The 22148-nt window shown below is 34.7% G+C and overlaps 1 protein-coding gene across 1 annotated transcript in view; it reads left to right on the top strand.

Moving 5' to 3' along the window:
- The window catches only part of LOC128214177 (uncharacterized), a 28126-nt gene that overhangs the window by 4268 nt on the left and 1710 nt on the right, over positions 1-22148 (top strand). Inside the window, exons 6-19 of the mRNA XM_052920519.1 lie at positions 1076-1372; positions 1510-1665; positions 14437-14534; positions 14765-14879; positions 15542-15823; positions 17023-17340; positions 17636-17938; positions 18278-18568; positions 20133-20429; positions 20591-20869; positions 21085-21237; positions 21402-21441; positions 21632-21651; positions 21943-22049. Of these exons, the coding sequence (XP_052776479.1) occupies positions 1076-1372; positions 1510-1665; positions 14437-14534; positions 14765-14879; positions 15542-15823; positions 17023-17340; positions 17636-17938; positions 18278-18568; positions 20133-20429; positions 20591-20869; positions 21085-21237; positions 21402-21441; positions 21632-21651; positions 21943-22049 (2756 nt within the window). The remainder of the gene's footprint in view (positions 1-1075; positions 1373-1509; positions 1666-14436; positions 14535-14764; positions 14880-15541; positions 15824-17022; positions 17341-17635; positions 17939-18277; positions 18569-20132; positions 20430-20590; positions 20870-21084; positions 21238-21401; positions 21442-21631; positions 21652-21942; positions 22050-22148) is intronic.

The raw sequence follows: 22148 nt of genomic DNA, 5'->3' as shown, positions 1-22148 counted from the left end.
GAAAATTAAAGGTCAACACACGCACCCACGCACGTACGCACGCACGTACGCACGAACACACACACACACACACACACACACACACACACACACACACAAGAAAATAAGAGTAAGCCCAAACTCAAATAAGTAAGAAAACAGAAAATGTGAAAATGCAGTATGATTCATTTTGCTCCTAATCCCAAGAACTATACGCATATTTTTCTGATGATCCATTATTCTTAATCATGTGTATCAACCGGAGGCATTGTTTTAATGTAATATGTGCACGACCCTATGATGAGGACACTCAAATATTGAATCAGGACCAATGCTTAGAAAATCACTGAGTCATGTACAGGTCTTGCTACTAGTAGTTGGTTTGTCCGTTTTTTGCCATACCATTTAAGTGATATTCGTATTAAATATTTAAAAGCAATACAAACTTACCCACGGATTATGCAATAGATTATTTATAATACTGTTTTGTTTTCTTTTTCCTGTGGATTTTCCTTGAATTTTAAAGACCTCTATCTAACCATCAACGTGATGGAAACACATTTGTTTCTGATTTTAGCTCTTCTTTATAAAAACAGTTGGCATTACCCCCGATGGTGAGTGTAAATAAGCTTACCCTCCCCTTTTTGGCATTTGTTGCGGATCCGTGGTCTAGTGGTAACACACTTGGGGGTGTTAAATAGGTGTCCCGTGTGACAGTGCTATACACTAATGCACATTAAGGAACCCGGATAGCCTAACCAGGGTTACATTCTGTCTGTGCACTATATATGCTCAATAATCTTAAACTGACTAACGATCATATCGGAGTACTTGCCGAATGGGCCTTGCCCTTAGTGCGAGTATAAATAAGCTTGCCCACCCTTGGTGACATAAACGTGTCAAACGTGAATAGCTGATCATAGCGTAAAGTTCATCAAAGATATCAAATTTAAATTTAAAATTTATACTCCTATTTAAAACGCATTGTACACGTTTGATACTTCTGACTAAAGATTTTGACTAGCGTTGCTTCTTTGTCGATTAAAACATGGGCATCAGTTTGCCATGATTCTTTTTGACTTATTTTTAATCACAGATCCTCCATCGAAGCTGACAATGGATGCACCAAGTATACCAAGCTATTTGCAGGACAGCTATACTCTGAAGTTCAGTTGCTTAACGGACACATTCAATGGCAATTGCTTGATATCTTGGACAAAAGATGGCCAACTTCTAAACGCAAACGGAGAGGTGACAAACAAAATACACGACTCAGCTGTAATTGAGTTTGCGGGTATCAGTAAAGAAAACAATGGTCAAACTATTACCTGCAGCGTCAATTGCTCCAACTTTGATGTTCAACTATCCAAATCATATATTGTACAAGTACCATGTACGTATCTTGATTGATTTATAGAGTTCTTAAACACCAGATTACTGAATTCATAACAGTGTTGACGTTGATAAATGATAGTCATAAACAATAAAAATAAGTTACTTATTTTTTCAAGTTCCTTTTGCGTATTTCAGATAAACTGAGTGTTCACTTATCGGTTAAAGACGAAATACTGCTTAATGCTCATGCCACAACCAATGTAATTTGCACGACAAACAGCTTACTTTCGGATATTGTTTGGTCGGTTTACGGAGACACACAACTCATCGTTTGCAATAAGTCACATAAATGTGAGGTTCATATACTCCCATTGGACACAAATGAACACAGAAACTACACATGTACAGCTTATTTCGAATCTGGAAACTATAGCTTAAGTACGATCAGCTCATTTGTTGCAATTGGAAGAGGTACGTTTTTATTATTGTATATTTGCGTGGGTTCGTGCGTTAGTGTGGGTGCGTGCATGTGTGCGTGAATTATTTCTAATTAAGCTTTTGGTATTTTATAGCTGTTACAGATGCTCTAACAGGGCTCCTTTGTTATATTTATTTTCTTTTAAATAGTATGTACTTCCAAAATATTCTAAATAAAAAATCATGTTTTCAATGAATGAAACTTCTTGCCAAAAGATCCATTTTTTCAATGACAGCTTCTACGCAAAGTAAAGACATGGCAATAAAGGGGATTGCCGTTGGTTTGAGCGTTTTTATTGTGGTGGTTCTTGTTTCAACGGCCATTGTTTTCGCCAGAAATCGTAAGTTGATTCAGTATTTCTGTACGATTTTCTTTGATAATCTGTTTGGGGGTCACTTGGTACAGAAATATTACCAATGCTTAGGTATAATCTGCGGGTACATCCATTGCATTAATTGATTTTTTTTTGTTCAATCCATCTCAGCGTTTCCATTTCACATTTATTTCTTCTGATGTAGGGTTTTTGAAAGAGGAGCATCACGAAAATCCAATTGAACCGTACGTACATTTATTTTTCTTTACAGTATCTTTTGAGTTTCTGCATTCATGTTATATTTGTTTTGAAAAACAACATTTAGAAAGCGCTGTACATTTGAAATTAATGGATTTTTTGTGTGCATATATCAATAATGAACTAATGATAACTGTTTACAATGCCTTTTTCAGTCAACCTGCACAATATGGTGAGTTGCTCTTTCCATGTTATCAAATGTGGGCCCTTACCCAATCGTTTATTACAAAAAGAAATTTTGATACGTGTCCAGTGTCCTTTGTGATCTTACATTGTGCCCCTAAATGGGTTGTATATTTAGTTCTTGGCTTGTCCATGTAGTTGTCATTTGAGTATCAAATATTTTTAAGGTGAATTTAAAAGTTGCATTTCAAATAGCCGCTGATTGTTTTTTTCATGGCACCGATATGTCGAGTAAATATTTAGTAAAATTATGTTTGGTGAAATTACATAACCTACGTGATCTGATTGTTTTTTTCATGGCACCGATTTGTCGAGTAAATATTTAGTAAAAATCTGTTTGGTTATATTACATAAACTTCGTGATACTATAATAATTGAGCTAAAAAATAAAATAACACCTATCTCTATTACATTGTCGACCATGTTATAAGGACCTCTCATGTTGTTGATCGAATAAAACTATATGTGTAAACGGTTTTCACTGCAGCCAACGTGCAGGAATATGAAACATTAGAAAGGAACGAAGACGTCCCGTACTCCCAAATTGACCAAACAACGAAGGTAGTATGTTTATGGTATCTGCTTCGAATGATACGTTAGAATTGAAGGCTCTAACAAGTATTTAATTGTAATAAAAATTGTAAAACAAGTAAGATCAAACTAGTTTGTGTCATTTTATATTTCATGAAACTATTAAGTGTTTTACTTTTAGCTGATAATCATTGTCTTTAATATAAGGGCGTTGTTGAAATGTATGACTATACAACATGAACCTTTCCAAGACATTTTAATGAACGTAAATGTAAAACCTGTATGTAAGATGCTCTTGGATGTTTTTTGTTGTATATTATTGCCACAACAGAATGTGTTTACTGCGCATGTGCACTCAGTCTCGTTACTAATACTAATTTAATACTCATTTGTCGTTTTAAAGGAATCAAACTAAGCAATATCAGGTAATCGAGCAACAGAATTTGTTTCAACATTTAGGTGTCAAATAGCAACCCAGTCTATGAAGATGTAGATAAAGAACATTTGGATACAGCCAGCAAGTAACAGACCAGAGGTAGGCCGTCAGCTCCAAAGAATATGTTGACGTTGATTTTATCAGAGGAAACCGTGGACCAAGAGGGATAATATCATGAATGAATGTCAGGAAAGATATCGTCACACTCGTGCCCATAAGCGGAAAGTTTGATATAAATAGCAATACATTTCTTAAAATAAAAATTGTATTTAGAATTGATTAATTAGATGTAATTTTTCATTCCAAATATTAATCAATCTTAGAAATTGCATCTGTAATAAGGGGGGTTTACAATAATATAGGGGGCTTGCTGTTACTTAAGCCAACATTTAACTAAAAGTGTTTGGTTAATTTTACCTGAGTCACAATGTTATATGAGATATTGTGTAGTAACTCTTTCATAAACATTCTTTATGTACTCTTTTAAAAGCCTGCTTGCCTTTTAACGTCAATTCAACCCCTCATAAGTAATTTCGAACCCTAGTTTTCTTATGAGTTTTTTAGTTTGACATTACTTTTGGTTTTTGTCTTCACAATAATTATTATAATAGTAGATTTGTGACTACTGTGCTATTCCTTGTGGTTTTCAAGATTGAATGATATACTGTTTAAGTACATATTGTTCTTTGGATTACGTTAAATCGACTTTGAAAATCCCTCACTTAGACCAATAAGAAAACGTATGTGCTATGTCTATGTGTCAGACGGAATTACTGCATTTCATGTATATCTTTTGGACGTAAGTGATGTTACCACACCGTTTACTGATAACCACAGTTTTAAATTGTTATTTGCGTAAAATGTGTGTTGTAATGTGACATTGACTGTTTCTCGGTAAGTGTATGTTCGGACTTGGTCACTGTTCCTTAAAACAGGATCTTCGCTAGATGTTTAGCTACTTGGCTTGTCCATGTAATTTGTGTTTTATATTATCGACATTGGTGTGTGTTTGATCAGATATATCAGGTGTGAAAGAGTAATGGAAACATTTCCAAGACCGGGGAATGCTTTATTTTACTCTACTTTTCAATGTAGTTATAAAAGACGTGAATTAGTAAGGACATAATAGTTTTTGTATTTTGATACCATTTGTTGTTTTTATGTTCATTTCATATTTGTTTAACTGCTGCCAATTGTATAAAAGCAGATGATTCCTTGGTGTGGTTTACGTTGACCTTTTATTAAAAAAAATAATTTATTATTACGTTAACGTTTTATTAATTGAAATATATCAATGCAATAATAATTGTTGACCAATCAAAATACTTTTGTGTGCAAAGAGAACCTTTGGGGGACTTATCCAGCGTTAAACAATTGGCTGTTATTTATTATTTTTGTGTGTTTTTTTTCGTACCCTTAAAATGTTTGGGTTTTTTCCTCAAACAATATGCCATGTTTTATCACGCATTGACTGTATTAAATACATTTCTTCGTACTCGTGTTAAATTGGAGTTGTTGGCGATATTTCTAATTCAGAATAGAGAGTTATTTTAGTAAATGTTATTTTACATTTGATCGAAGCTTGCCTTGTATCACCAAGTGGATTTTCTATTAAATCTAAACATACTTCGAAAATTTCATTGTATTTTCTATGGAGAAAACTCACGTTCATTTTGCATTATGACGTCATTTTTTGTTCAATTGTTTAACTCAGATTCGACTAATTCATCTTCATTTAACTAATAGTGAACGACGTTTCAAATATCGATCATTCCTTTTCACATATTTTTTTGTCGAAAATATGTTTTTGCTCCTTAGTTTTACCTGAAATATTTCATATCTTGAATTGAAAAACTTCAAAGTATGTACTTAAACTTTAAACTTGAAGACTGAATTTTATTTTCTGTGCGTCAACACAGTCTGAACGCCCGAGCACGATTTTTCGACTTTACCAAAATGCTCAAACGCGCTACGGGGATTTCCAAATCGAGCCCAAGCGATCATAGTGCATGAAGGCACGAAAATACGGTTCAATCCATAAATGCCTCAGTGATGCCTTCTGGCATGCTCTGTAATTACCCATTTGCTTTATGAATGGCAAGGACCTTGTTTGACTACATTGCCCGGGTAATGTTAATAACAGATATATTGTTCATATCTACCACTAGTCAGCTCTTTTCAGAAGAATAAAAATTATGTATCACCAAATATTGATCTTCGATTCGTCCTATAACATTTTTTGTGGGCGACATTTTCCATCAATAGCAAATCATTCTGATAACCAATGGCATTTGTGGTGTAAGCCAGCTGTTTGTAAACACATATAAATCAAGTTCTTATTATTTCATTTTCATTGCATTTTTGTTTATTTTACTTCTTCTCAAAGTAAACGACCGTTTTTACCAAATCTTATCATTTCATGTTGTAAACTAGATCGTACCATGGTTAAGTAAACAAACAGGTCCCAATTTCTCGAACAATCGTATGTCCCTTAACAAGATCAAGCAAAAATTTCAATTTCTGTTATGGCATAAATTGTGTAAAATTTTCCATTTAAAGAATTGTGAAACTTTCAATGGAAAATATTTTAAACATAGTTGTAACATCTGGTCATTGAAACAAGTTACAGCCTCGAATCGGATTACCTTCTTTATTTGTTTTGAGGGAAAGATAACTCAAATACACAACGTAAACTCCCATCATGAATTACTTTTCTTGATATGGACAAAACAGCAATACAAAAGTGTAAAAACAATGTATAAAATACAGTTTAAGCAACTGAAGTATGATACTTTCGCTTAAAAAAATCGAAAAATAGGAAACAGGCTTTAAGGAAATACACTATTATTGTGGTTTTATTAATATGTCATATTTTTTTAATAGCAAATATGAATAAGAAAATATTAAAACATATAGATATAAAATCAAATAATACCAAACATATTGAGAGGCGTATTACATTCAAATTAAGTTCTTGATTCCAAACACTTCACTGAAGTGCTATTCTGAATTTATAATCAGTAATCGTTAATGTCCAATATAAAATACAACTACGTTATATTGTGTATAATGTGTCATTTAAATCTTAGTCCAAAACTTCCGTTTGGTTTAAGTCCAGAGTTATAGTTTTGTGTCCACGTAATAAATATATAACACAAAGAATATACTCTTAGCATTATATCAATCAAATATAGAGTCAAAATAATACCGAATGTTTTTACTGCTGATTTCCACATCGTTGTTCAAGGGAAATAAATTATTTATAAGATCACTGAAAATATGTCGAGTTATCATTTCAAACAAACGGAGCCAGTGAAAGTTAGCAACTGAGCGTTTACCATTACTATCTTATATTGATAATTAAAAGTCTCGATCAAAATGAGACTGTGGTTGTCAGTGAACGTTGGCAATTGCGCGTTTACCATTACTATTTTAAATTAATAAATAAAAGTCTCAATCAAACTGAGACTGTGATTGCCATTCTTGTGAATCGTTGTCGTATGCTTCTTATAGTTGTCGTCATAATAAGTTTGAGTCTTTTTATTGGGTTAAACAATGACACATACTCCGTGAAAAATTGTGCTTTTGACATCTTAGCGAAACAATGTGATTTCATCCATTTTATTTTGATATTGAAAAAGGTTATTACAATTGAAAATGATTGCAAACCTAGGTGTTGAATTACTTCTAATGAACCTGACCAAATATCATAACTTTATATACAAGTGTAAAACATGTTCAATGATATGGCAAGCAAGCCTGTTCATAGCTCATAAAAGACATATACTAAGTTAAAATTTTATACATACTTTTCATTTTATATTTTTAACTTTGTAAACTATGTATCTGTTGTTTCTAATCAATAGATGACATTGGACGTGCATGTATATTGAATTCAGAGCGTTCATCATGAGTGCTCTGGAAGGGGCATATTTTATTTTGAAAATATCATTTCGACCATTCAATGTGACAAAACACTTATGGTCCCAATTATTAGAATAATTTCAGAAAGTTTCGAGTTTACTTTCAAAGACAACAACAACCGTTTGTTATCAAATATGTAAATAATTGTGTATAACCTTCCTCATCACGGCAGTCCATTTTATCGTTGTCATGGTTTACACTCTCACTTTGTAGAATAGAATATTAACTAAACAGATTAAAAGATTTAAAAAAAAACTTGTAACTAAACTTTGCATTTTAACAAATTGGTATACTAGGCATTGTATTCGGCATTTATTTACATTTGGATATAGTATAACTGTATTTGTTTTGTTTTACTGAGTGGGAATAATTTGATACATTGTTCGCATACATTATCAAAATCACTTTTTTAATATCATAACTCAAAATCAAGTTTCAAACCCATGTGTTGCAGTAAATACAATCATTTGTATACTAATATCGACTTTTTTTCATCAATAACATTCATAGCTGGTGAAAGCGAATAAAAATATTAAAAAAACTTAATACAGGCGGTTGAAATGTTTAACAAATACTTAAGGTGCATGCAGTCGTTTATAGTATTGTCAAGTGTTGCACTTGCTGTGTTTGAAATCTTTCCGGGACTGCTAAGTGCATACAATTGAATGTGTCATTAAACATATTATTTACTTTCGAAGGATCTCTTTTTGAGAATGCACATTAAAATCATGAACGTCAAGACTATGACCCAAAATGCCTCATAATGATATTAATATGGAAAACATATCGGATGAAGGCGAAGCTCGAACTCGAATATGGTTTTCTGTGCCCAGTATATCCCATAGAAGGTCACCTACTAACCCCGTAACGTATATATCACGTCGGCAACCTGTTCAAATTTATCAATACGCCAACCATTCTTGGAAATGCTTCATTTATTCATCGAAATAGGATAATATACGTCATTTTGGTACGCTCTAAAGATAAGTGACCCAATATGGAAAATTATAGGGCGCGTGACCAGTCCTTGACCAATGACGTTGCGTCATTCATGTTACAGGCGTGATATGATGTGTTAAGGGAAAACGTTTCACGCGCATCCTTTATCCTTACCATACCGGGCTTACTTTAATCTCGCTACGCGTGTGATTCATATAAGAAAACACAAGTGAGGCCAAGGTTTAAATAATACATACGAAAACTAAGCTTCACTTTAACTTCAGTGGCTAACGTTTACAGACAGGTGTAAATATCACTGTGCAACCCTTGTCTATAAAACCTTTAATGGAAAGGCTCCGAGGTATATGTCTGAATTGCTAATCTTTGCAAATAATGAACACTATTCTTTAAGATCAACTTAAAAACAAGATTTAGTTTTAATACAAACACCGCGAACTAATTATTTCATGGATTCCTTTTCGTACTACAGTATGAAGGTTTGGAATACTATTCCGGATGAAATACGAAATGCAAAAAAGTTAAACACAGTTAAGCATAATTATAAAGTGCACCTCTTGAAATGTGCATATCATTAGTTTCAAAAAGGTATATCATCTTTTCATTATCTTAAAGATTGAAATAACTGTTGTTTATAAATTGTTGTGTTTTATTGAGTATCTGTCGGCGTGTACATGATGTATATTGTTATTTTAATTAAACATGATTTGTATAGAATAATTATATTCAAAACATCAAAAGTTATTGTATAGGAATGTATAAGTGCGATGCAGATGTTTTATGATTTACCAAAAGCATTTTGTTTTTGTTTGTTTGTTTTTCTTCATAGAAGGCCACATTGTAAATATGATGTTGTTATGGTTGAACCTGTAATTATGTCATAATGTGTTTATACCTTCTCTAAATAAAGATATTATTATTATTATTATTATTATTATTATTATTATTATTATTATTATTATTATTATTATTATTATTAATAATAATTATTATTATTATTATTATTATTATTATTATTATTATTATTATTATTATTATTACAGTTCTTCATGATTTAATACTCTGTGAAACAATCACAAAACAAATACAATACACATTATTTAGCTCGCAAATATACTCAATATGTCATGTCATGAACTTATAAGATTTTACATTTCACTCTGTACACAAATCAACACAATTCTAATTTCAATGTCTGTGTGGTTATTACAAGTAATTACAACATTGCGTTAATCACTCTCGTTGGCCCGATATTACGCAGGAGTAAAGTCGTAATGGATTTTGGGAAAACCGGAGAACCTGGAGGAGATCACTTGTCCGGCTTGGTGACCACAAACCAAACTCACATCCGCCCAGGCAGGGAATAGATTCCGGGACGCCATAGGGCGCTAAACACTGCGCTAACCGGACAATCGTGGTATAAGATGCAGTAATATATATATATATATATATATTCTGCTCGGTTTTATGTAGGAGGGGCAAGCCATTTCAAGTTCGAACTAGGATGGGATACTTGAAAATTAACCACATTGAAGAGTGCAAAAGACATTTCATCAATGTCAAACCCTTATACTAAATACGAGTTTGACACCCTCGTATCCTAGTATTTACGACTAGCATACATAACTTCAAGAACGCCATCAGTGTTACAACACGACGCCCAAAATGCATTTGATCACTATCAGTATAAACAAGAACCGTTATTTGCTTTATTCAATTTTTATTATAATTGACAGAAATTGACATTTATTTAAACGATTAAAATTACATATTTGGTAACAAGATATCAGTTTCCATAAACAGGACACTTGGATTTACATTATATACACAATTATTCGCCTATATCGACTACTACTGTCATAAGATTTGAAAAAAAATATTTATAAAAGTATCCAACAACATACAGTCAGACACTACCACTTAAATTCGGCATTAAGTAACATTTTTATAAGGAAGGTAACAAACAAAAGCAATTGTGACAATAAGTATTTTACAAGATAAGCAATTGTCTTTCGATTGGAAGCGGATTCGTTTAATGACAATTTTTAACAGCTACTAGGAAGTGTATCGGTAAAAAGTCAATGAGTCTCTTTTTCTAGTTGACAAATATGATAACTTGTATATCAAGCTTAAAACGTGTTTTTGTTTTTTGTGATGGCGTATTAAATAGTATGTCTGTTAATGGAAAACAAAAATCGGAATTAAAAGATCGTGATTTACAGTTTTTACTTGTTAGTGTATAATGCCAGAATAAATGTCAAAATGAAAGTTCCATGCGTATTAGTAATTCTATTAGTTTGCTTCAAAGGAGGTAAGTAATAACTAATATATATGAGTATTCTAGTGATAAAGGTATCGATTCCCACCATTATGAAAGTAACCTAGTGGCATAAGGTGTCAGCCTCCCACCCAAGAGGTTGTTGGTTCAATCCCCACCAGAATGACAATAGTATAGTTGTATAGGTTTCCGTCTCTCACACAAAAGGTTGTGGGTTTGATCCCCACCAGAATGAGAGTAGTCTAGTTTTTTAGGTGTCAGCCTTTCATCCAAGAGGTTGTGGGTTCAATCCCCACCATGATGAGAGTAGTCTAGATGTATAGGTGTCCGCCTCTCACACAAACGGGTGTGTGTGTGATTCAAACCAGAACGAGAGTAGGTTCAATTTTGGTGGTTCAATCCCCACCAGGATGAGAGAAGTCTAATGTTTACGCGTCTGCCTTTCACACAAGAGGTTGTTGGTTCAATCTGCACCAGGATGAGACTAGTCTAGTTGTTAAGTTTCTGTCTTTCACCCAAGAGGTTGTTGGCTCAATTTCCACCAGGGTGAGAGTAGTCTAGTTGTATAGGTATCTGCCTCTCAACCAAGAAGTTGTTGCTTCAATTCCCACCAAGATGAGAATAGTTGTATATGTGTCAGCCTCTAACCAAAGAGGTTGTGGGTCCAATCGCTACCAGGGTGAGAGTGGTCTAGTGGTATAGGTGCCTTTCTTTCACACGAGGGTTGTTGGTTCAATCCCGACCAGGGTGAGAGAAGCCTAGATGTATAGGTGTCTGCATCTCACCAAAGGGGTATTTGTTCAATCCTAACAAGGATGAGAGTAATCTAGTTGTAAAGGTGTCCGCCTTTAACCTAAGAGGTTGTGGGTTCAATCCCCACCAGAGTGAGAGTTGTATTGTGTTATAGGTGCCTTTCTTTCACACAAAAGGTTATTGGTTCAATCCCAACTAGGGTGAGAGTAGTCAGGCTGTATAGGTGTCTGCCTCTCACCGGAGGGGTTTGTGGTTCAATACCAACCTGGTTGAGAGTAGGCTAGCGGTATTGGCATCCCCTTCTCTTTCAAGGGGTTTTGTGTTCAATCCCCACCAGGGTGAGAGTGGTCTCGTAGTAAAGGTGTCCGCCTCTCCCCCAAAGGGTTTTGGGTTCAATCCCTACGAGGTAGCGAGTAGTCTAGTGGTAATTGTCCGCCTATTACACAAGGGGTTTTGGGTAAAATTCACACCAGGGTGAGAGTGGTCTAGTGGTATAGGTGTCAGCCTCTCACCTAAGGGATTTTGAGTTTAATCCCCACCAGGGGATAGTGGATAGTGGTATAGGTGTCCTCCTCTCACCAAAGAGGTTGTTGGTTCAATCCCAACTAGGTTGAGATTAGTCTTGTGGTATATGAGTCTGCCTCCTAAAATGTACTAGGTTGGATCCTCTCTCAGGATAAGAGGTTTAGTGGTATAGTTGCCTGCAGCTTACCCGAGAGGTTTGGGGTTGGATCCCCACCATGGGTACTTTCTCATCCAATCTATTTTTATCACCTGTCCTGGTTTCTACCAAGAAAACGTTATCTTTAGTTATTTGATAAGCTTTCAGCTTTCTTCACAATTTAGTATAAACTTTAAACTTATAACTAATTAATCGTATCTAATCAAAACATGCAATACCTTTAAGAAATTTTATTGAACGTTAATAAGTAGTATATTACATCTTATATGCTAACAGTGTGTGAACGATTTTACGTGTATGCTATTTTAAAGTACTTTTACAGCTTTGTTATAAATGTATATATGATATGGAAGAGCATATAAGCAGAAAACAAACATCTTGCTTTCTTACTTGCCGGGAATCAAACCCGGGACGCCTTAGTGAGAAGCGGGTTGGCTAACGACTGCGCTAACAGGACAACTGTGATTTTATATAATAGTTATGTATGTTCTACTTGGTTTTACGTTTGTCATCTGAATAAGGAGGGGCAATCCATTAGGCCAAAAAAAAATACCTGTGTTTCCGGTAACATGGCGAAAAAATAGGGTCGGCAGGTCGGGTTTTGTTTTTGTTGTTGTTTTTTTACACTTTCCATATCATGCAATTTTGCATCAGATCAATTATGTTATATCTACGCGTTTCCTTATTTACAAAAAGTCTGATAAACAGCATTGTTTACTGTCTGAAATCATTTCCTTACCTTCGACTACCGTATTTTCCCGCCAATTTTGCCCATGAAATCTGGTGTGTTTTTTGTATACAATACTCGTTTATAAGTCGTGATCGGTTTTTAGGAAAATCCAGCACTTCCATTTCAATAAATCTGTGATAATCTTCTAGCCAAACAGTCAATTATCAACTAAATTTTTGATCTGCTTGAGGAAAATCGCCGATAACACCGCGAACTATAATTCAAAATATGTTCATTATAAAGACAGCAAAATATGTCTCCGGGGATCAACCACATGTTTGGACCGTAAACATGCGTTTGCCAATTTTAAGATATCGGACAGGGTTCGCCGCCCTCCACCCTTTTGTTTTCCCGTCTCGGTAATACATAATCAGGAATGAAAGTATATTCTCCTGGGACATTAAAAGACAAACAACGAAAATAATAACGATATATTTAAAGAAATATATTATTTTAGGATATTTTTTTTCTCATTTTTTTTACTTTTATGACTAAAAAAAGATTAGGGTCGACGAGGAAAAAATAGGGTCGGTCGGGTTACCGGAAACACAGGATTTTTTTTTTTGGCCTTACAAGTTCGAACTATGATGGGATATGTGAAGAATAAACCACACTGATGAGTGTAAAGGACGTTTGATCACTGTCAAAACCTTATACTTAATTCGAGTTTGACACCCTCGTGACATACTATTCAAGACTAGCATACTGTGCGTCCAAACAAACACCGGAAGATATTCAACACGACGCCGATACATGCGGTTAATACAGTATGAACAACGACCGTTTGTTGTTATAACCAACAACTAAATTATAATTTACAGAAGCTAACACTTTTCCAAATGATAACTATTACATGTTGGGTTATAAGGCATCACCTTCCATATTAAGACTTGGATCTATATTATAAACACGAATGTTTGCTCATATTCTTAGATAAAATACCTTATATATGACTTTTGTCATAAATTTGGAAAGTCTCGAAAAAAACTTACTGCAAGACTCTTACAACTGAAGCCTTTAAGAGACATCTTAATGAGGAAGATACAAACAAAAGCAATTTTGACAACACTAGGTTAGTTATTGTCGTAAAAGTGGAAACGGATATTAACAATTTTATCAGCCAAAAAACTAAGAATCAATATAATTATGTTTCAAATATACTCTTTTCCTGGTAAGCAAAGTTGCAACTCTGGTATATCAAGCTTAAATAAATGTTCCCTTTGTTTGTGTCGTTGTATTAAATAGTATGTTCGTACATGAAAATAGCAGACACTATCGGAATTTAAAGATATTCTGTTTTCTGTAATAAAAAGTGTCTATATGAGTGTCAAAATGAATGTGCCATTCCTCATAGTGTTTCTGTTCATTTGCTTCAAGGGAGGTAAGTAATAATTGAGTGAGAGTATTATTGTGGTATAGGTGTCAGATTTGGGTTAGATATCCAACAAGGGGGTATTTTCTCATCGATCTCGTAAGGCCATTTTCTTTTCTTAATTGGTTAACGCATTTTTTTTTAAATGTTGGACGGGTGGTGCGAAAAAAAAAGGAATTCAGACTTGTAAGTTACTATTTTTTTTACAATGCATATATTTTTCATAGCGTTTGTGGGGAAACCCAAGACAAACCAGGTTGAGAGAAGTCTAGCGGTATTGGCGTCCGCCTCTCATGCAGATGTTGTGGGTCCGATCGCCACCAGGGTGAGAGTGGTCTAGTGATATAAGCACCTTCCTTTCACACAAAAGATTGTTGGTTCAATCCCAACCAGGATAAGAGTAGTTTAGTTTTATAGGTGTCTGCATCTCACCCAAGGGCTTCGGGGTTCAATCCCAACCAGGTTCAGAGTAGTCGAGCGGTTTTGGCGTCCGCCTCTCACACAAGGGTTTTTGGGTTCAATCCTTACCAGGGTGAGAGTGGTCTTGCAATATAGGTGTCCGCCTCTCCCCCAGGGGGTTTTGGGTTCAATCCCCACGAGAAAGTGAGTAGTATTGTGGTAAAGATGTCCACCTATTACACAAGGGCGTTTGGGCTCAATCCCCACCAGAGTGAGAGTGGTCTAGTGGAAAAGGTGTCAGCCTCTCACCCGATGGGGTTTTTGGTTCAATCCCCACCAGGGTAAAAGTGGTCGAGTGGTATAGGTGTCAGCCTCTCACCAAAGGAATTTTGGGTTTAATCCCCACCAGGGGGAGAGTGTTATAGTGGTATAGGTGTCTGCCTCTCACCGAAAAGTTGTGGGTTCAATCCATTACATGGTGAGATTAGTCTTGTGGTATAGAAGTCTGCCGCTTATTAAAAAGTACTGGGTTGGATCCCCTACCAGGATAAGAGGTTTAGTGGTATAGTTGCATGCAGATTACCCAAAGAGGTTTTGGGTTGGATTCCAACCATGGGTACTTTCTCATGGCCACTTATATTTAACACCTGTCATGTTTTTTCCAAGGGAACGTACTCTTTATTGATTCGATCAACTTTCAGCTTTCTTCACACTCGAGCTTAATTTAGTATAAACTTAGCTAATTATCAATAATTGTATCCAATCAAAACATACAATACCTTTAAGCAGTTTGTATTCAACGTAAATAAATAGTAGAATAAATCTTATATGCTAACAATGTATGAAAGTCTTTATGTGTAACACTATATGCTATATTAAAGTATGTTTACAGTTTTGTTATAAATGTATATATGTACTGATGTTCTGTTTCAGTTCTTTGCGAAACTTGTGGCAATCTCAATTATTCACAGCCAGCTTTCAAAGGGAGAAATGTTACAATAATCTACAAGCCATTCAAATTCTCGGATACACACACGCCTACAATTTTCTACAGCAATGTTGTTACACCATGGATAGCTGTTCCATCAACCGTTATGTATAATTCAACGTTGGGCGTTTTTACCACAGTGTTTGACACAAATCTTCAGAATTCTGGATACCTATATGCAAAATACGGTCAATGCAGCAGTCAAATGATTCGTTTAGATTTACAAGGCATGTCATATTTTTCTTCACTGTTGTTAAATGCAATTTAAGGTGTTGAAATAAGTTTTTCACGGAGCAAGTTAATTATTACCTTTGTACCTAAAAGTCTTATATTGCAAAATGGTACAAGATATATATTAAACTTTGCAGGATTCTTAAAACAGAATAGTTCTGTCGTTAGACAACATTAAGTACAGACAAGTACTTGCAAAATTAAGACTATCGTCACATAGATTAAATATTGAAGTTGGGAGACATAATAACATTGTAAGAAATAAAAGAAAGTGTACATTTTGTAATTTAAACGATCTGGAAGACGAGTACCATTTTGTCTTAAAATGTCCAATGAATACTGATGAAACTTTATACCCAGATACTATTCAGAACATCCTAGTATGGCTAAGTTTATCTCTCTACTGCAAACTGATAATAAATCACTTCTTGTTAAATTAGCAATTTTTGTATAAAAGCCTTTGAAATAAGAAAGAACAATGCCTAATTGTTTTATTCATGAATTGTCACCAAAAACAAGACCAGCTGTATATGTCTTTGTATTTCCTTTCTACATGTTTGTTTGTTTTGTTTCCTGTTGTTGTTTTATCACACATGATGTATCTCCAATCTATTGGTATTAGGTTCCTTCATAAATCTATTTTCATTCTATTCTGTCCGCAATTTTCAAGGTTTATGTGTTAAATAGTATATTTAACATTCTCACTTCCATATCAACCATCATGCACGCTGATTTGTGTTTAACTTGGTTGATGTTTTTTTTTTCTTTTGTTCTTTCCACTTTTGAGTAATTTCTGAAAAAAATCTGTCAATGGTACAAAAATCATTTAAAACGTGTTATACATGAAACTATATATATTTTGATTGTTTATGTGTGTGTGTATTCTATATTTATGTTTATATTTGTGTAATAAGACGATGAGCGGTTTATGCTTACGTCAAAAATAAATTCTGTTCTGTTCTGTTCTGCTAAAGCTTAATTCCCTTATATTATCACAATATAACGTTAAAAAGCATTCACATGTTATATGAAAAGGGTAGAAATCTACGAGATGACGTGTTCAAAAAACGAGAGAAATATTTTTCCCATACAAAAAAACACTTGTTTCAAATGAATTAAGAATAGTTTTGTATGATTTAAATCATAAATGTTCGGGCATTGAATAACTGTTTCTTGCTGTTATATTTACTTTAAGACCTTTCTGAGGGATGTGGATATATTTATCTCCGAACACCAAATCCTGCTCTGGGCAAAAGGGTTGAAATAGGATATTATCCTTCACCGGCGGTGATTGGGCTCACTGGTGAATACAGTCGTGAGTGGTACAATGAATCATCAAGCTCTTCAATGACTTTGACGGAGGGTCTGTTGACTGAGGAAGAATTACCCAATAAAGAATTTGTTCTGACCATTTATAGCGCCACTCGGTGGACGACTGGAAGTTACAGTGTGAAATGTACGGAAAGTACCACCAACAGGCTTTCTACCGAACGTGTCTATGTTAAGGTGACAGGTACGACCATTATTGGCAGTTTTACGTTTACTTTCAATAATCAAAATACCGGACGCAAGCGGTTTTGTGACATCTGCCTGGGTTATCACGTATAACATATAATATGGATTTTTATTCGAATTTGTGATTGATTGTTTCATTGATTGATGATGATGATGATGATGATGATGATGATGATGACGACGACGACGACGACGACGACGACGACGATGGTGGTGATGATGATGATGATGATGATGATGATGATGATGATGATGATGATGATGATTTACATAAGGTGTTTTTTTTGTTTTAGTTCCGCCTGGCCAGCCATTTCTTCAGTCACCAAATATCGTCCAAGAATGTCCCGAATGCCTGGTTGGCATCTTATATGAAAATTTCTACCACCATGTGTTTTGCAATACATCTGGGGGCACGACACCCTCCATAAATGTCGGAGATGAGGGAGGTAAAGTGTATAGCGACACACAGTTCGAGAATATTTACAAACTTTCTCGAACTATAGGCGAAAAAGATCATATGAAGACCGTAACCTGCAGTGTGTCGAACGCAGCGCTTGAAAAACCGTTAACAACGTCGGCTAATCTCTTTGTTGCACGTAAGGCACCGTCTAACTCTTCCTTATTTTAAAAATACCTTGACACACTTCATATGTCAAACAATTACGTCGAAACATACGTCATGATTGTTTTTTTTTGGTGAATAATTTAATATTTCACATTGCGATTTACTTTTTATTCTACATGTTATATAGTTTTGAACTTACCCACATCAAATCATATTTCAAGTCCGCAGCAAATGTGAACGTTTTTACTAATTCATTTAAGATTGTTTGTTGCTTTATATAGATCTACATATTTTATAATTTTATCATTTTGTGATATGTCGATTTCATCGCTAATGGTATTGAAGCTTTAATAATCTTTATTTCATTCAGTAAAACCTGAGGTTCTAGTGCTTAATGTACCTATCTTGCGAGAGGGAAGTCCAGCAAATATCACGTGCATTTCAAGAGGAGGGAGACCAGCCACAAACTTAAGTATCTGGTTGGATGGAGCGAATTATTCAGAAGACATTGTAAAAACTTACGACAACTCTACAAGAACATATACAACAATTTTAACTTTTAACACTCCTGCCAGAAAAGAGTGGAAGTCTGTGTCGTGCGAGTCATCTTCATCATTATTTGGGAAAACAGCGACACAACAAAAGACAATAAATTGCGAATGTAAGTTCTGTTGTCATGTTATTGAAATGTATTATTCAACTTATAAATGATGTTTTGTTTTTAGATGATATTATATTGATATAATTGAAATTTAATACACTAGTATGAAGAAGATTCCCTTTATTTTTGAAAATATTTTGTGAAGTATGTTCCTGTGGTTTGTCCCGAAATACGCATACCATAAATATACGGGGAAAATTAAAGGTCAACACACACACACACGCACATACACGCACGCACGCGCACGCACGCACGCACGCACACACACACACACACATACACACACACACACACACGCACACACAAGAAAAAAAGAGTACACCCATATCAAATAAGTAAGAAAACAGAAAATGTAAAAATGCAGTATGATTCATTTTGCTCCTAATCCAAAGACCTATACGCATAATTTTCCTAATGATCCATTATTCTTAATCATGTGTATCAACTGGGGGCATTGTTTTAATGTATAATGTGCACGACACTATGATGAGGACACTTAGATATTGAATCAGGACCAATGCTTAGAAAATCCCTGAGTCATAAACAGGTCTTGCTAATAGCGGTTGGTTTGTCCGTTTTTGCCATACCATTTAAGTGCATTTAAGCAATACAAACTTATGAATAACAAACCTAAATTCGGAGTGATAAACCTTTAACACCTAACAAAATAATTCATTTATGAAAAATATTGATTACTGATAATAAGACTGTAATAGTTGAAAACGCATAAATATTAAATGATTGGTGGGTCCTAGAAGATTTACAGTTATAACCAAAAGGTAGAAATATCGTGTTTTCTGCATCTTTTTGCAAATTAAACACGGTATCTTCATGAGACCCATTGTTTAAACGGTGCCAAACGGTGAACTTACCGCAATGTATATTATATAATAAATATATGTTTGTTTCATGCGACAATAACCCCACGGATTTTGCAATAGATTATTTATAATACTGTTTTGTTTTCTTTTTCCTGTGGATTTTCCTTGAATTTTAAAGACTGTTATGTAATCATCAACTTGATTAAAACACATTTTTTTCTGATTTTAGCTCTTCTTTATAAAAAAACAGTTGGCATAACCCCCGATGGCGAGTGTAAATAAGCTTACCATCCCCTTTTGGCATTTGTTGCGGATCCGTGGTCTAGTGGTAACACACTTGGGGGGGATGTTAAATCGGTGTCCCGTGAGATAGTGCTATACACTGTTGCACATTAAAATTCCTGGGTAGCTCTTACCAGGGTTACATTTTGTCGGTCCACTATGCTCCAAAATCCTAAAATGACTAACGATCATATCGGAGTACTTGCCGAATGGGCCTTGCCCGAGTGCGAGTGTAAATAAGCTTACCCGCCCTTGGTGACATAAACGTGGCAAACGTTAATAGCGTTCATAACGAAAAGCTTATCAAAAATATCAAATTTCAAATTTATACTCCTATTTAAAAACATATTGTACACGTCCGATAATTCTGACTAAAGAATTTGACTAACATTGCCTCTTTGTCAATTAAAACGTGGGCATCCGTTTGCCCGTGATTCTGTTTGACTTGTTTTTAATCACAGATCCCCCAACGATGCTGACAATGGATGCACCAACTATAACAAGCTATTCGCAGGACAGCTATACCCTCAAGTTCAGTTGCTTCACGGACACATACAATGACCATTGCTTGCTATCCTGGACAAAAGATGGCCAACTGCATTATGCAAACACATACGAGACAGAAAAAATACAGGATTCGGCCTTAATGGAGTTTGCCATAGTCAGTAAAGAAAACAATGGTCAAACTATTACCTGCAGCGTCAATTGCTCCAACTTTGATGTTCAACTATCCAAGTCGCATATTTTACAAGTACCATGTACGTATCTCGACTAAGTTTTTAGAGTTCTAAAATACTGAGGAGTCATTGCCAGTCTTTTGTATTTATAAGAGGCGTTGATAAATGAAAAGATTGTCATGAACAATAAAATATAAATAATTGACTATTTCTATTTTTCAATTCGCATTTGCCTATTTCAGATAAACCGAGTGCTCACTTGTCGGTTAAAGACGAAGTATTGCTAAATGCTGATGACTCTACCAGCGTAACTTGCACGGCAACGAGCTTTCCACTTTCGGATATTGTTTGGACGGTAAACGGAGACACACAACTCCTCGTTTGCAATAAGTCCGAGAAATGTGTGATGAAAACTATCCCGATAGAAACAAAGGAACACCGAAACTACACGTGCACAGCTTATTTTGAATTCGGAAATTATAACACAAGTGCGATCAGTTCATTTCTTGCAATTGGAAGAGGTATGTTATAGATAATTTTAGTATATTGTGTGTGCTATTTATATTGTGTTTCTTTATTAATATTTACGTATGTTTTAGTTATTACAGAAATTGACGAAGGCCTAATGATTAAAATGATATTTTCGAAAATATCCAAGAACATCTCGCTATTAGAACATTATGATTTCAATAAATCAAACATGTTACATAAAGTTCCGACTTTATTTCCATAAAAGCTTCGAAACAAAAACCATATGAAATTCCAAATGAAAGTGAAAATGCGTCATTGACCAACAGTAACGGAATACCAATAGTGTGGATAGTCATTGGTTTGGGCGTTATTTTTGCGGCTGTCATTCTTTCAACGGTCATCGTATTGGTCAGAAAACGTAAGATTACCTAGCATTTGTGTGGTGGATTTTTCGTTGTGTTTTCGGGTCACTTCTCACAGAAATGGTAGCAAATTTTGTAAATATTATGTTCAGGGATTATCTATTGTATCCATAGATTCCACCTCGTCGCTTTCATTTGACATGCATTTCTTTTAATGTAGGGCTTTTAAAGAAGAATCAACACATAAATTCAAGTGAAACGTACGTACATTTAGTATGTTTTATTGTATCTCTTTAGTTTCTACAATTCTACATTCATGTAGTTTTAGTTGTTTTGAACAACATTTTCAACGTTTAGAATGCGCTCTCCGTTGACAATTGGTGTAGCTGGTCGTTTATACATTAATAATGAACTATTTATAGTTATGACTTTTTACAATGCCTTTTTCAGTCAACCTGTCCAACATGGTGGTGAGTTATTCGTCTCATGTAATCAAACTATTTAAAAGTTAAAGTTGAATATCACCTAGGTAATAGCCATGGATTTGGTATTTTCATGGCACCGATATGTCGATTAAATAGCACTGATATGTCGTTAGATGTTAAGTCAAACTTGTACTGTGTTTTTGTATGTGAAACAAACATTGATCTATAAATTCCGAAAAAAGCGTACGTACCTTTACTACTATGTTGACCATTGCATAATAACCGCTTAACTTGTTTGCCGTATATAACAATATATGTAAACGGTTTTCACTGCAGCCGACATGCAGGAAAATGAAACAGTAGAAATGAACGAAGATGTTACGTACGCCCAAGTTAACAAAATCAGAACAAAAAGGACAGAAGCAGTGGGGCTTCAAACGAAGGTAGTATGTTCATTACATCGGCTGTAAAGGAAAAGTCACAGTTGAATGATCTGAAATAAATACCAAAGCAATCCAAAAACGATTGATAAGCAATGAATA

The sequence above is a fragment of the Mya arenaria genome, chromosome 2, assembly GCF_026914265.1.
Source record: "Mya arenaria isolate MELC-2E11 chromosome 2, ASM2691426v1".
Taxonomy (NCBI): Eukaryota; Metazoa; Mollusca; class Bivalvia; order Myida; family Myidae; genus Mya; species Mya arenaria.
This window is presented reverse-complemented; position numbering and strand designations above follow the sequence as displayed.